Source organism: Gobius niger (assembly GCF_951799975.1).
Source record: "Gobius niger genome assembly, chromosome: 4".
Classification (NCBI taxonomy): domain Eukaryota; kingdom Metazoa; phylum Chordata; class Actinopteri; order Gobiiformes; family Gobiidae; genus Gobius; species Gobius niger.
The window spans coordinates 29,699,100-29,715,791 of NC_136855.1; the positions used below are offsets into that span (position 1 = coordinate 29,699,100).

The 16,692-nt window shown below is 42.3% G+C and overlaps 1 protein-coding gene across 1 annotated transcript in view; it reads right to left on the bottom strand.

The window, feature by feature from the left end:
- Window positions 1-1,661: 1,661 nt before the first annotated feature.
- The window catches only part of itfg1 (integrin alpha FG-GAP repeat containing 1), a 129,056-nt gene continuing 114,025 nt past the window's right edge, over window positions 1,662-16,692 (bottom strand). The window contains exons 15-18 of the mRNA XM_079554796.1: window positions 14,562-14,686; window positions 9,434-9,516; window positions 6,921-7,038; window positions 1,662-1,920 (exon numbers count right to left, since the gene is read on the bottom strand). Coding sequence (XP_079410922.1) covers window positions 1,861-1,920; window positions 6,921-7,038; window positions 9,434-9,516; window positions 14,562-14,686 — 386 coding nt within the window. The 3' untranslated portion in view covers window positions 1,662-1,860. The remainder of the gene's footprint in view (window positions 1,921-6,920; window positions 7,039-9,433; window positions 9,517-14,561; window positions 14,687-16,692) is intronic.

Sequence of the window (16,692 nt, forward strand, 5' to 3'; positions counted from 1 at the left end):
GCGACGTGTATTATATTATTGCAACACATAACTTTGGTGGGTTTATGACTGAGACACTTGCAGGCGCACACTCTACTATAACAAAATGACAGCATTATACAGAAGCGAATATTGCTTCTCTGATCAGGGCTATGGAGACTTGGCTTTATTTCGTACTTTATTGTTTTAGCTTCTTCATTTCCGGTGCAGCACTGCTTTTTCTAACAGTTTCTTGTAGATGAGACCTCGCCACCTCCCTGTCTGAATCTCTAGTAATGAATCGCTCCACACGTTTAGAGCGTAGTACAATAAAATTAAGCAATCTTCTGGGGTCCCCTGATAAATTAAAGTGCGGTATAATTTGCCAGTTCTCAAACTCATCTTCTTGCCCTTTTTGGGAGATGATTATTTATATCCCAAACGTCTCCCTCAAAGTGAAGTCTTTGGTCTACAAGAGTTAAACACCCCGCAACTATACTGTGCACAAGGGCCATATTTTAAACTTCTTGTCACTTGTGTTAAAGTATGATTAAAAGGCTACTTCCCACCGGCACCATCCCATCAAACAAAGTCATATGAACTTCAATAGGAAAAATGACAAGAAAACGGTCTAGATTTATCCATCTTTATTCACCAGGAACAGCACAGAGACATAAGATTACCTTCACATTCATTTGCAAATCAAGTCCACGGAACAAAAATAAATTACATACACATTGAGCATTAGTTTAAAAAAGTGCAAATAGAAAAACACACCCTCCTTCTTGCAGAATAAATAACTGCAGTTCAGTTTAATTAGTTTTAGAAAAAGAAAAAAAACACCATATAAGTAAACAATAGGCTTTTTCCAACCCAATACCTTTAGATTGTTACAGTAGTTTCACATATCGGAGGTTTAAAGAAGCACGTTTTTTGGCACTCCCATGATGCAGTGCAGTTTGGCGGAGAATCTAAGCTGAGCGAGTGAACGGTGATTAATCATAGTGAGGGAGGTTGGTAGCCTGACATTTTTCGCCAACTTTGTGTGGCATTTCGTTATCTTTTCGCAAGTTGAGCGACAAAGATCAATGTCAAATGAAGTTTAAAGTTGGAAATTAAAAAAAAGGAACAATGTTTGATGAAGAACATGGACAAGTAAAACAAAAATGCATTTCAAGCAACACACTTAGAAAAAGGTGCTTTTTCTCCCAGTGAAAAGACAAAAAACATTTCCTGATAGCGGAGGCGTATACACCCCTTCCTCTGCATTGCCATGAAATTAGAAAGTAAGTTTGTTTGGAGCACCCACCACTGGCTGCAAGTGGAGTTAAACTCGCTGAAAACAATAAACGAGCCTTAGTTTTTTCCCGCAGCAAATCAATGGTGTTGTGATAAATGCAGTTTTGAGTGCAGAAATGCTCCGGGCCGCTCCAGTGACGGTTTTATGGCCCTTTAAAACTATGGAGGACACTTCCTGACCAAGTGATGACCAAAAGGGAGCAGCATTACTGAAAACTGTGTGAATGAAGCAAAATACTACTCCGTGTAAAATGAGGGAAGAATAATATCGATTTTGCGTGGCATGTCCCCTCCGTTAGCATGTTAAAACAGTGACAAAGGCGCAATATTGGTGATTATGAATAGCCTTGAGATGGATTACTTCCAGGGTGGAGCATTGCAGCAGTCCCTGCACTTTAACACTGGAATGAATAAATAACGCAGGGCATACATTTTTAACGTCTGACTCCAGGACAGAAAAAATATCAAAAAGAACGGTTTTGGGGCAAATGAGAATCACTGTGTTGGCCTTTGAAACGTGATAGATGCGAGTCTATAGAAAGGTGAATGGGAGCAGCGGAGTGCAGTTGCAGATGCATGTCCAAAATTCCCTTATTTTCCCCTTCACATGGCGTCGAAATGGAACCGGTGGGCTTCTTGTCTCTTCTCTCGGTCGTCTGCTTTCTGCAAAGACATAAAACAAACACAGCTACGTTTTACCCAAAGAACAGAACAACAGACTTGAGAAAAGGAAATGAACACCGTCTTTGGCTGGTGCAACGACAGCTAATTGGTTAAAACAAACAAAAAGCAAAATGTGTGAAAATGTAATTTGGTGAACTTTGTATTGCAAATTAACACATTTGAGCAATCAGGGTTTAATAAATGTTTACTTGGCCTCAGTGCGTGTGAAGTTGTATGTTACAAAGTCAAAAAGCTATGAAAAATGGGGAAAAGAAGGGTAAGATATCGCTTAGAAATATAACCGAAGATTTGAGCTGTGTCTGCAGACTCACAGTATATTCATTTGGGAATTCTGAGCTATTATTTCTAAAAACAGGCTGTGAGTGCCGTGCGAAAACTTGCAGTCATGGTATGAGCTTTCGCGGGAGAAGTGGCACCCCGGACTCGGCTCCCTGAAGATTTCAAACATGTTGAGGAAGGGGTTTTGTCTTGTACCCGTTTGTGTCACACTGTTATCGTTTCAGGCAATACAAGGTGTGCAAAAGGTGCAAAGACACCAATTCAGCACCGACAAAATCAGTGTTTCTCAGCAGTCAACAATCTGAGTTATAACTAAAAATAAATGCATGTTGCAGTTTACCCTGTTTCATTTTACAGTATCATTTTAAGATATGGATATTTTTTCCTTCAAAGTTTTGTTGATTCAAGTTTTGATTGTGATGCCTCAAGGCTGACGATCAAAAACTATTAAACAGTTTATGAATACTTAGCCAAAGCACATGACCATCTGAAAATGCTCCTGTGACCAATTTGGGGTCCTGACCAACCAGTGGAGAACCATAAGACTAGATTAGCTGCAACTTTGGTCTTTCAAGGAGTCTTTTAATTAGCTGACTAATTAAAACAAACTAAAAAAGTGTGGTTGTGCACGAAAACCAACTGTTCTTTCGCTGAACATTGTCATTATTTGGTTTAATAGTTTCATGGTGGAAGAGTTGGCCCTGATGACCCAGAAATTCGAAAATACATTTTTAAATTTGCACAGAATGACACCATGAAACAACAAGACAGCAACAAACAGTATTATAGTGGGAGACATTTTTTCAATGATAGAACACTATGTTTCATAAATGGGACAGAGCAGTTTATGCAATTTGTTTTGCAAACCTGTGTGGGGTCAACACTGTTGTTAACGCCATGGCATCTGTATGTTTGTCCAATAATTCCAAGCAATTCAAAGCTACACATCAAACAGTGTGCAGCTTGGAGATCTCCTAAAGACTTCCCTCGGGAATTGAACTGTCTAACACATCAGATATGAATTACGCTACATGTCAGAAGAAAGTAAATAACAGCATTTCCTCTGAGGAGGCAACTAATTTACACCACGTTATACTATCTCACATTTCATCTGATTTCTAAATCCATCATGTTTAGTTTGCAATAAAGTCGCCATAAATCACTCCATGTTTCTGCAGCTCATATTGATTGATGCCATCTTTTTACTTGTGCAACACATTTTCAGACACAGATTGCAGTGTTTTTTTTTTTCTTCGGATAACCAGCAATCCACAGGGTTGAGCTGCTGCTAAAACATTGCCTAATTGACTGTCTGGGGGATACCTTTGAATTGTCATCCTGAGGCCTAAATAATTATCAAGCAGTGGAGCATTGATTCGTGTCCATCTTTAAGATTTAATGATGGTGAGAGACTTAGACTAAATCCAGCACGGAAACCCCTTTGAGGCGGATTCCTCAGAAGAGTATCATTTCAGAAAATGAAGTCCATAGTGCGGGCTTTGTCGTTCAGGTGAAAAGCTGCTATTTTACTGCCAATCATGTGTCCTATTCATTTCCATTTTAAGCCCATAAATGCAGGTACATAGCTTATTATGTATAATTATCATCGTGTTGCTGGTAGGGAGTTGACACTAAAGCCCTGTTAGCTTGCTGTCCAGGCAGAAACGTCCTTGCCCCCGTGCCTCACCCCGCCACTTGACTTTTTATTATTTCAGAAGCAAATACCAGAGGAAGCAACGCAAACAGGTAGAAATGCCAAATGTCAATCAGTGTGCTCACCCTGACCTGCGCGCCTGCCCCGCTGTAAAACGAGAGCAGGATCATCAATAAGTAGGGTGTCAGCGGGCGGTAAACAGGGGAGAAGGTTAAAGCACATCGGCCTGTGCAGTGAGCAGATAGGAATCTATTATTGTAGCCACATACAGGCTCTACATTTAATCAAATTCGTTTCGGGGGAAAGGCAGAATGGTTACCGGTTCTGTAAATACTACATGTTTAAATTCTTACTAATGAAGTAAAAAATGCTTGAAGCTATGATTTACTAAAAGAATCAGTGGATGAATCAGAAGGAAACTGTCACAACCCGTTACTCGGGGTCATTCTAGGTTACTCTATTCCCTTCTCGCTTATTTTCATTTCACACCTCCAGTCACCTGCACCTCCTGAGCCGTTAGAGCATAAGCATGTATTTTTAAACACACCGTCAGTTCAAAAGCATGCCCATGTCTCCCCATAAAAGAGCGCAATTAGAGCCATTTTGTGAAAGTGTGCACGCGCACCATCCTGCCTCTCCGTCACAGGCTCAGACTAAGCACACACCCTTGCATCGCAGATGGCTGGAAGAGGGTGCCAGCTACAGACTGCAAGCTAAGGCCAATAGACAATAGTATGAAGAAGTCTATAGGAAAAAAAACAAGCTAACAACATACTTTTACAAAAATTGAACCAAGGCAATAAGAGATATGTCCATAATAGATTTCATGGCATTGTTACTTCTGGGTATGCCGTCACACTACATTATATTTATACAAACTGTAAAGATGATTTACTAAAGCTTTTAATACGGAAAGATTTTGATATAGGTTGGATATGATATATTGGATACTAACAAAAAACGTTTTAATAACAGTTACTTCTCAAATATCATACTATTTGATCTAAACATAAATGTAACATGGCAACACTAGATTTGCAATGAATGATTACTGTATTTGATCACACTTGTAATGTCTTGTACGTAGACCTTAGGGTCCTGTTTCCTCTGTTTCAAGCCTTGGGCCCACCAAGACATTTTTAAATCTACCTATAAACAACTTGACGCGACGTGTAAACAAGCAGCAACTTCCCCCTTTCTTGGTACAGCTGTGTTTTTTGCCTTTTTCTATCAACTTAATTTGTAGTTTCAGTGCTCCACGTTGTTCTACTGGATACTTTTGTATATCTTTGCTGTGCTTTTGAGCGGTTCAGGGATTTTTTTTTTCTGAAGAGAGTCCATACTGGCAATGCAGTAAAAGTTTTAAAAAGTAAACAAACAGCTAGCATCTGAGCTAAAGACATTTGAGACCTACAAATTTCTTCTGAAACACTGAAGACACACCAAGAGCCCCCACACCTGCAGCACAGTGGAGACGTCACAAGACGCGCTACAGGAAACAAGGAAGGGACAAATGAGGAGGTTTCTGGGCAAGACTCGCAGCTAAGCCACACAAGCCTATATGGTAAATGGTCTCAACTTATATAGCGCTTTTCCACCTACATTAGGCACTCAAAGCTCTTTACAGCAAGACTCCACTCACCCATTTCACCCATTCATACTCTCATTCATACACCAATGTACGCAGACACTGGGGGCAATTTGGGTGAAGGAAACAACGACAGTGTGCACCTTCTGGAGGTGGGATTCGAACCCCCGACCTTCCGATCATGAGACGACCCGCTCTACCATCTGCGCCACTGTCGCCCCAACTGTTGTTCTGGCTAATGGACGTTCACTGGAGAACAAGACGGATTAACGGCTACGCTCTTCCCAGAAGATGGAGAAAGACTGTTGTGGAGCGGAGGGAGCTGCTCAGGAAGGTGGAGGTGGAGCTGACCAGTGCAGGACACCACGCTCTGAAACAGGGACAAACCCCGGAGGTGCTGCACCGTTTCAGAGGAGCACTGAAGGCAGTACTCTGGTTTCCCCGACCTCCAAAAACAGGAACAGGATGGCCCACAATGGCGGCACAGGACGAACCCTACATCTGATCGTAATTTCGTTGTACAACTGCACAATGACAAATAAAGCACTTAACGCTTAACACACTTAACAACATGGTACAAAGTGCACAAACCACAGACATTACAACAATATTTTCTACCATTAATAATCTCACACTACTATGAAGCTAGAGTCTAAATGATTCTGGTAGAGGGCGGGACCACACACATCTGCTGTGCCTTGGAAAGATTTGTGACACACGCGAGGCCCCATGAGACTCACATGATCCAACGAGATGTCGGGATCAAAACAAACTAGTCGGATAGTGAACAGCATCTGCAGCCTGTCCTTTTGTAAACTCACTTCTGCAGTGAGGAGGACGCACGTAAACATGTACGGATGAACTCCTAGACTTTTAATGGCGGTTTGGATGCTTTGCAGAGTTAGCTGGATGTAAGCAGATGTGGCGATAAGTACATATTCAGTAAATGTACTGACGTTTGTGTAGCGTCAGACACACATCCAAAGCCAAATAAACATCATCAGATAATATGTTTATGAAACCACATAAATCATATAAATGCCAAGAAACTGACATGTTGTACCTCGCCATACTTTCACATAGGGACTGGCTATAATGCTCAAACAAACAGGTCTAGAGAACCGTTGGCAAACAGAAGTACGTGTTTGAAGCAACCGGCTTTAGATAGCGAAAAGCATTTCTGTGATTTCTACGATGGCCCCGGCTTTAGAAGCAAACTTGCACGGCTTGACCCGAGTCACCTGCCTCCCCCAACATGAGGTAGAAAGGTGACGGATTACAAAGTGAGACCGGCCAGGGCAAAGTCTCTCTTTACGAGGACAGAGAGACCCACCTACTGCAGCTTGTGCCCAGCCTGCTCACTTTCTCCCTCGCACACATAAACGCCACCACCGTAAATCACTTGTAAGAGACCGGCATTAAATAGACCATTATGTGTACGCCCGAGTGTGTCCTGACCTTCTCCTGCCAGTGGAGGATACCGATGATGACCAGGATGAACACGCACACTCCTATCAAAGCGATGGCCGTCAGCAGAACGCTGTTGCTCGGAGTCAGGTACAGCTTGGCACTCCAGCTAAAAAGGAATCAAGAAAAGTTTCAGACATTAGCAAAAAAAGCCAGAGAGCTTGTTTGGATGTAATGAGGACAAACAAGGACACTAATTGAACCTCACTTTGGGTTATTGCCTCTGAAAAGATTGGCGGTGGACGTGAAGATGCTGAAAGTGTACAGCAGTGTACAGAGAAAGTAGAAGTGCAAGCAGCCTGGCAAAGGTGTGCGTGTGTGTGTGTGTGTGTGTGTGTGAGCGTGTGTGTGTGTGAGCGTGTGTGTGTGTGAGCGTGTGTGTGTGTGATAGCCATCTGGAGCTCCTCCTGGGATTTCAGCTACATGTGAAAAACGCCGTGATACATAAAACACATGCCGCAAGGTGCAAACATGCCTAGAACTATTCACACGAATGTAGGTCAAACATCGATTATACTAGTGCACCATATGAGAATACAACTGTGTAATATTATTGCAATATTTTACCAAACTATATTTGAGTTAATCATTCTATAATGCAAAAGAAAGAAATACTGACAAAAAATGAAAGAAAATTGTTTAAATAAATCTGAACTTTTGGACATTTTGTATTGTTTTAGGATTAACCAAAAATATGTAAATCTCAGACAGATGGAAGACCTCAGTGATTTTACGATATGATATTGCATAGTATAAGACAGTAGTAGTAACAAAAATCGTGTGATATATTGTGCAGCCCAACACCAGTGGTAGTTTTGGTGCAGGGTGATTGGCACTTCCCCTGAAGTGATTCTGAATGTGAGTAGAACCTCCTCTTTAAGTCTTCTTGAAGTGAGAGGGCGGTTACCTCCCTCTGAGCCTGCAGATCACTAATGATGAAACTCTGCTCAAACGCCACTTTATCTCCTGGACACAGGTACTCAAGAATCCCACATGTGGCTAAGATGAATTTATTACGACTTCTACTCCCATAAACAGGAGAGATAAACATGTTTTAACCACAGGGAGCCATTGCTACCAGGAATTTGACTCTGTCCAGTGAGAAGTGACAGAAATATACAGTGCAAATGTTTTGTAGCGGCAAGACAAAGCAGTGCATAATACATGCTGCAAGGGGTACCGGGTGAAAAGTCAATCCAATGACACATGATGACACTAACCTCATGAAATGTTTCTGCCAGTTCACTGTCTGGCATATTGCACTAGATTACAGGTGAGGTAGATTTGAGCGGTTCAGGGATTTTTTTGTTCTGAAGAGAGTCCATACTAGCAATGCAGTAGAAGTTTTAAAAAGTAAACAAACAGCTAGCATCTGAGCTAAAGACATTTGAGACCTACAAATCTCTTCTGAAACACTGAAGACACACCAAGAGCCCCCACACCTGCAGCACAGTGGAGACGTCACAAGACGCGCTACAGGAAACAAGGAAGGGACAAATGAGGAGGTATCTGGGCAAGACTCGCAGCTAAGCCACACAAGCCTATATGGTAAATGGTCTCAACTTATATAGCGCTTTTCCACCTACATTAGGCACTCAAAGCTCTTTACAGCAAGACTCCACTCACCCATTTCACCCATTTATACTCTCATTCATACACCAATGTACGCAGACACTGGGGGCAATTTGGGTGAAGTGTCTTGCCCAAGGAAACAACGACAGTGTGCACCTTCTGGAGGTGGGATTCGAACCCCCGACCTTCCGATCATGAGACGACCCGCTCTACCATCTGCGCCACTGTCGCCCCAACTGTTGTTCTGGCTAATAGACGTTCACTGGAGAACAAGACGGATTAACTGCTACGCTCTTCCCAGAAGATGGATACAGGTAAGAGCAAACCCTTGGAAGCAAGGGCCACATTGGGGTTTTGAACTCTTCAGCTTGATTATCTTTTGTGGGCCGGATTGAAGGGTTAAGCCGGCCAAACTTGGGACTATACAGAGTTTAAAAATGATAAAATTATGCTCCAGTAATGTCCTAATGTGTAAAATAAGCCCAGATCTATTCACCACAACTGCCTCTAAAATCACTGAAAAAGTTGTTACTTTAGGTCTGAAGTGCCGTCATGCACAAGCTTAATATAGAAGGTGCAACTACACGTATGACCTGAGGTGACAGTACTGAGTATAAAATGGCCAACTTGAATCTAGCCCCTTTAAGTCATCAGTAGCTGTTTTTATTCATGGAGAGCTAATATCTCTTTATTAAAAGTGCGCCGATATAAAAGAGAATGCAACAAGCCAGTGAGATACAATGACTAATATTTGCAGTACACGTGCAATGCTTCGCTATTTTCTCTGTTTTGAAAATCAAAGATGCAACACCTTTATTTCAGGAATATCAGAATATGTGTCAGTATCAACTGAGGCAGAACCCTCATGTCATATTCATAGCACCATCAGTCTCTGCATGAATTCCTGTGTCTTGTTTTGATAGTGTGTTTACCTGCGGGGTCTATTATGTGGATAAGGGATGACAATGAGCTGAGAGTTGGGAATAATGGCAGTCCACTCCTGTTTCCGTATTTCCTGTAGAAACAAAACAAAACACTCCTTTCACAATCATTGCAATAAGATACATGGCACACTGCTGGCTTAAATAAACTGGAGCAGATCTAAGTAGCACAGAAGTATGTCAGAGTGTGAACATACAAGCCCCTTCTTACATGTGATTAAGTATTTGTGTGTCTGCGTGTGGGAGGATCCAGCCATCTGGAAAATGTGTTGTAATCCCAGCCTCTGTGTTGATAAAATATACATAGACCTCTCTCATCTCATACATGGACACAGCTCCATTGCAGCACAACCCAAAAACGAACCGACACATAAGTTCACACAAGACCGAATAAATCAAGTGTTGAGTTAGTAAGTAAATCACTGCTTGTATTTGTCTTTCGCTTTATGTGTAAAGACCATTAATGAGGCAGGATTCTGTGAAGCTTTTCACATGAGGTCAGTCATACTCTTCTCATCACACAGGCACAGCCAAAAATGTGAAGACTGAGAAATTTAATAGATTGATTCACTCCTAATATTAGAACACGTCCAAACCAGTGGTATAGTCTACGTGATATGCAAATATACACAGTAGGCCTGCAGGATTACCGCAGGCACACTACACATTTAGCAAAGATATGTATCAATCATTTGTGCAGTGTTATTTGATAAGAGACGACTGAAGGGACCGGCATCGCTCCCCTCATTCTCTCACCCAACGCCAGCCTGACAGCAAAGGCGCAGGTTAATCAGGATAGATCAGGAGCAAAGATCATGTCCCAGTGCACAATGTCTTTTTCAAATAGTGTAATAACAAATGAAGGCAGCTTTGCGTAGCTTTGTTTTACGCTGATAAACAAATTAAAATGTAAGTTCTCTCACTCTCTTGCCATGTCGGTCAGTGTTTTCTCTCTGCACAGTGCAGTCAGGCTGAGGCTCATCTGAGAGCGGCAGGGGCAGAGCTGAGAATCAAGGGACTGCTCTCCCTGAAAGAACACTTGATCCATAACTTAAAAAATATATACATACAGTAGCTAAAAGAAATTACAGTATACCCACTAGAAAAATGGAGACTACATCATTGGTCCAAACATAGTTATATAAATGGGTTTATAAAACGAATGACTTAAACCCATTCCAAGCAGATCACATTATTTACCGAAGCTCAACCTTTTGAAATGAGCTTCTTTAACACTTTAAAACATAGGGGGCCCGATCTTGTGCATCAAAACGGAGACGCTAGCATGACATTTTGCGCTCAGTAGGAGCGCACTTTGTGATCTTGCCACTCCAGACTTAGCGCATTTAAGTGGGTGGAGAGACAGATTTTCCTCCAACCAGATCGACTCCGTGTCCAGGAGAGTGGTTGTGTGGGGTGAACATGTGCTTTTGTTTTGCTTCGCGTTCACGCCAAGCGCGGGCTGATCCGCGCCACAGCGGATGCTGTAGCTCTTTTTCTCTCGAGACGTGAACATCGTTTAGCTCACGATGGGGTAAATAAAGTTTTTAGTTTGACCTGTGAGAACCTAAGGCTTAAGAAAGAACGCAAGCCAGCGCAATGTAAACGTGGAAGTGAATGTCAGCCGTGTTTCCATCAGTGCAGTCACCTCCTCTTGTGACGCCCCCTCATAGGTGGCGGAGGCGAATGGCACATATAGCGCCGCCACTCGGAAAATAATTCGCCAAGAGCCTGTTTGTTTTGTTTGTTTGTTTTGTATACTTTATTGTCCCCGTAGGGAAATTCGTCCTCTGCATTTAACCCATCCTTCGATGCCGCTGGGGCAACCCGTAAGGAGCAGTGGTCGACGGCAGTGCCGCGCCCGGGGACCCATCTCCATGATGTAGAGCCAGGCTGATGGTCAGAATCACCTGGCTGGAGGATTCACCTATTGCACATGTTTTTAGTGGTAGGGGAAACCGGAGTACCCGGAGGAAACCTACGCAGACACGAGGAGAACATGCAAACTCCACACAGAAAGGCCCCGTCCTGGTGGGAATCGAACCCGGGACCTTCTAGCTGTGAAGCAGAGGCGCTAACCGTTCCCCCCCCTGCGCCGCCCCGTGCGCCGCCTGATCTGGCCCACAGTATTGTAGTTGTAAGCAGTTGCGTTCACATGACATCACAACACTCTACACAGTCTATAAGTTGGTGTAGCTGCTGAATTTTCGACTTGGTTTATGGTAAATATCTTTGTAATGGCAGGACCCATCCACATGAAGGAAAAACTGTCACAAAGTTCAACATATGAACTAAGGTCAAAGTACTGTCTCATAAAAGGTGTCCAAGCGTAGTGACAATATTCAAAATGATGTGCTTGATGTTGTTGAGATGAAAGGACTTCCAGCCTGAGGATGAATGCGGCTGGTGGTTTGTGAATCCGGTCACTTCTGAATAACGATCAGGGAAAACATTTGTCGATTTTCTGTTTGGAGATTTCTTTCCAAAACGGTGTCTCTCCATGACATTCAAGATTGTCCTGAACGCAACTTATTATTGTTATATTAAACCCTGCAATTACTAAATGACAACAAACTGTAATAAAAGTGAGTTGATGTCAGCCAGGCGTCTTGATAAAAGGTTCTGGTTACAAAACTGTTAAAAATGAAAATAATAATTGAATTTGTTGTTTATAAGGAATGAATAAAGTTCCCAGTTCCACATTTGACTGGTGTTTTTTTTTAAATTATGGCCTTGTTCGCCATGCTTACAGAGGAACACCATCTCGCAGCTATTTTGTAAAAGCATGCAACAACCGTGCGTTTTACATAACAAGCACATTCTCGCCGGCAGCCGCTGTCGCTTGGCTCTTGGAAAGCGCCGCTGTTGATGCCACAACTGGCGGGGGAACAGGGGCTGCAGACTACTGGGGCCTGGGAGCAGATCCGATCGGGCTGTTTGGAGGAGTAAAGCGCTCCCAAGTCTTTGAGCGAAGACGCAGCGGTTCAAAGCCGGGCAAAAAAAACTGGCACAGTATGAGTGCGCCGCGGAGACACATCCAGAGAGGGAGGATGAAGCTGTGCGAGAGTGAGAGTGACAAGGAGGGGACTGATTAGTGAAGTAAACCACTCTGAGCAGCAAAGGAGAGTCCCCTGGGTGCAGATAAGTGAGGGGAGGAGGAGCAGCACAGATGGGCAGGGAAGACTGGACAGAAGGTGGAAGTTATCCAAGTTGACTTTTATAAAACATGCCATTGTGTGACACAGAGGGAAGCGGAAAGGCAGCAAGAGAAGAGCTAGGTAATGACTTAAAGTTAGACACAACCAAAACAAGAATAAGAGGGAGAGTGATGAAGAGAGGTGACGGCTCCCTACATGCGACAAAACTCCACGCAGCTTTGTAGTGGTCCAGGATGGGCTCTCTTCATCCTCATCATTACAGGTAAATACAACGAAGAACCTCACCCTCGGGTCTCCGGTGCTCAGAAAATAGAAACTGATCATCATAATGGCCTCGTCTCAAAGCATTCAGGAATTCACTTCTTAACAGGAAGTAGGGAAATACAGTATAGGAGGAATAAAATTACATTTATTAGCATGGGAAAAGCTGGTGTGACAACAAAGCGACTGGGAGTGTACTCGATGCACTATATCTTCAGAGTCGCGGACCGAGCCATCTGCAAGTCTAATCAGCTGTTTGACGAGGACCTTAGCGCCACATGGGACGGGGGGCGGGAGAAGAGAGGGGAAAAAAGCGCTGCCTTGGCTAATATTGAATACGACAAGAGTACAGCGCGACGCAGGCATGAAGATGATGAGCACGGGAAAAAATAAGGAGGCTCTACAGTTGCAGAGTGGGGACTGGGCTGAGTAATAGATTAGAGATATGCATTATTTATTACAGTACATTAATAAAGAAATTACTTGCAGTACGCAGGGATAATTTTAAAGGCAGTAACTTACAGGGGTCCATTGGAAATAAGAGGGTTCAAAAATTTTGGTAATTGTCCAGTTTTTTTCAGCAAATGTCTTACACAAAGATTGATGAATATTTGAAAAAAACAGACAACCAACATTACAGCTTCCCTACTGTGACAACTAGTTTTAATTCTAACAATCTCTTCATGTGAGCTTTGAAGGATAGGTTTACTGAATTTAAACTAAATCTGTGTTTTGTTTTTACATATTCTCCATAGAAATAACTAACTCAGAAACACAACATTAATGGGATTATTATATATTAGATTATATTATTATTATGGATGTATTTCTTATACCAAATGAAGACACTGAGACATGGAGATGAGCAAAGTGGTTCAACAGTCCATAACTACATAAATAGCAGAGAATGCTAACCCTTAGGCAAACGTCAGCTTCATGCTACATGCTAACGGTTAACTTGGAGGGCCGGGTTTTCACTTCTACTGGAAAATCTGCTTAATTTTTGAATGCAAGAATGAGACAAAACATTCTTATGCACCTGATTTTGACCCGGCTTTATTAATGTGTGCTAAATAAGTTCATAGACCGCCAGAAAACATCTAAACAGAGTAAAAAAGCCCCATATTGTGACGCCTTTACAGTGTGTTGTCATGGTTACTGACCCTCAGGAACCATGATGGCATTAAAAAGTATACATGATTTCATGATGTAAAGATTTAAACACAAGCTGGGTGGTTTGAAAATGTGTCAATTCTAGATGAGATTATTAAGCATATGCATGGACTGTAAAAAAAAATAAAAAATAATATTACAAGGCTGTGATGGCACTTAAGTCGTCCTTGAAGAACATTTAAACTCTGCCAGATTATAACAAAAGTCAAATGTGTGGACTCTGCTGAAGTATCAGCAATTGGGCTGGAAGCAGTGAAGAGAGGTTTTTTATTCGAAGTCTGAACCGTCTTTGGTGAAAAGAACACATTGACAGACATTTAAGTGGTCATGCACTTCAAGCCAGCCGCAGAACTTAAACCAATTCAAACTTTTCTTCCTTTTTTGTTTTTCTTCTACTCTTCAGAGATCACCTCTCACTCCTGCCCGCAGCTATCTCAGATATTTTGTCAGATTGCCCCGCCTGTAGCACCTCTCCACAGGTGCTTTAAGGGTCTAGGCAATAATAAAGGGCCCTCATATCTGCTCACCATCTCTCCGGGCTGCCGTGGGATGCCCACAAATAGATGGTCCAGGAAGTTGGCGCTGCGTCCGAGGCCCAGCACCGTGTAGGGCAGCTGGAGGGAAAAGTGGGCCGACTGGCTCAACTGACCGGCTGCAAAACAAGAAGCAAATGGCATTGTTACTCTTTGACATTTTACAAGAGACTGTTGGATTTGACCACACTTTGAAGTATTTTACACATACGGTAAAGATTTTAAGGTGCAACAATACATAGAGGGTCAATTGTTTCTCTTGCCATCTTGCTGCCATTATATTGCAACGCCCTTGGCTGCTGTTCAGAACTCATCTTTCTTTCTTTGGAATCGAATCCCTGTCACATAAAGTAATAACTTTTTGTGGCCCGAGACACAATAAAAAAAAGAAGGTAATTTTCAGCCACAAATCACCACTGTCCACCAAGACTCAAATTAATATTTAAGTGATGTAACAGAAAAGCTGGTGATAACAAAAATGAAGAAGGAGAAAGCACACAGACCACGAAAAAAGATTCAAGGGATTTGTCGCAACCGGTCTAGTTTGAACTATTTTGGTGGTAAATACAGTATTGGAATGTGTAGGATTTCAGGCCCATTTCACTTGGCTATTGCAGTTAATGGCTCGCATTTCCAAATATATATTTTTGATTAGAGAAGTACATCGTTCAACTGTGGTAATAGCACATTTATTGGTTAATTAATTTCCATATGAGTTTGTGAAGAATGGAAGTATATTCAGTTACTATAATTGAAGAAGGGGGCAGATTTATCAGAGATACATAAAGGCATCAATGACCTCCAATTCAAGTATGCGCTCAATGGGAAAACATACAGTATTTGAAACATTCAGACTCTACAGAGAACGCAGGAAACTCAAAATCGACCTTAAACCATTATGATTGTATTGAAAGTTTTGGAAACTCTTTTTGCCATTATTGTCTACTTCAAAGTATTACGTCATATGATTGAAGTATTCTCACAGAATGGCCCTCATTTATCAAACTTGCGTACGGTGAAATCAGAGCGTATGTGGGGTGTACGAAAAATGACCGCCTGTTTTGGCATTTATCAATCTACACCAAGTCAGGAGGTGTTGTACATGATACACCAATTTGAACTAAACAGTAAACAGCGCTGGAAAACAGTTTTTAGCAGCATGAATTGCATTGCCACACCGCATCATCCACATTGATGATTTAAACATGAAACAAGGCTACAGTGTTAACGTTTAAAGGAATAGGCCACCGTTTTTACATACTAAGATATGTTCTTACCTCACTTTAGACGTGTTAATATATCCCCGTCTGGTCTTTGTCCGTGCGCTCTGCCAGGCAAACGGAGCACATACGCAGCCTCTCCCACATGTCACATAGCTCCGAAAAAGCTCACGATAGAAGCTACCAAGCTCTTCCACGTGTTCCCTATTTAAATAAAGTTACGTGAAGTGTTTTCATGCGAAGTATATTTACCCAGAAATGTAGCATGTCGATTTTATAAGCAAATAAAAAGGGGGACTATATTGTGAGGCGTAATGATACGAGGAGTAAAACGTCCGCGCAGTAACTCCTAAAGGTTATTGACGGAGGTGAGCGGGGGAAGTCTTTAGGAGTTACTACGCGGACGCTGTGCTCCTCGTATCATTACGCCTCACAATATAGTCCCCCTTTTTATTTGCTTATAAAATCGACATGCTACATTTCTGTGTAAATATACTTCGCATGAAAACACTTCACGTAACTTTATTTAAATAGGGAACACGTGGAAGAGCTTGGTAGCTTCTATCGTGAGCTTTTTCGGAGCTATGTGACATATGGGAGAGGCTGCGTATGTGCTCCGTTTGCGCGACAGAGCGCGCGGACAAAGACCAGACGGGGATATATTAACTCGACTAAAGTGAGCTAAGAACATATCTTAGTATGTAAAAACGGTGGCCTATTCCTTTAAGGGCAGACTTGATTCAATGTTGCGCTGCATCGACATGCTCCTCCACGCCACGGGACGAGCTAAAATCAGCCCGGACCAGAGACACTAGAACCTGGACTGCGGGTTTATTTTCTTTTTTAACATAAAAGACCGCTGCTGCTGCGCAAACTTTGTGTGGATGGCTGCTCCGCCTCACATG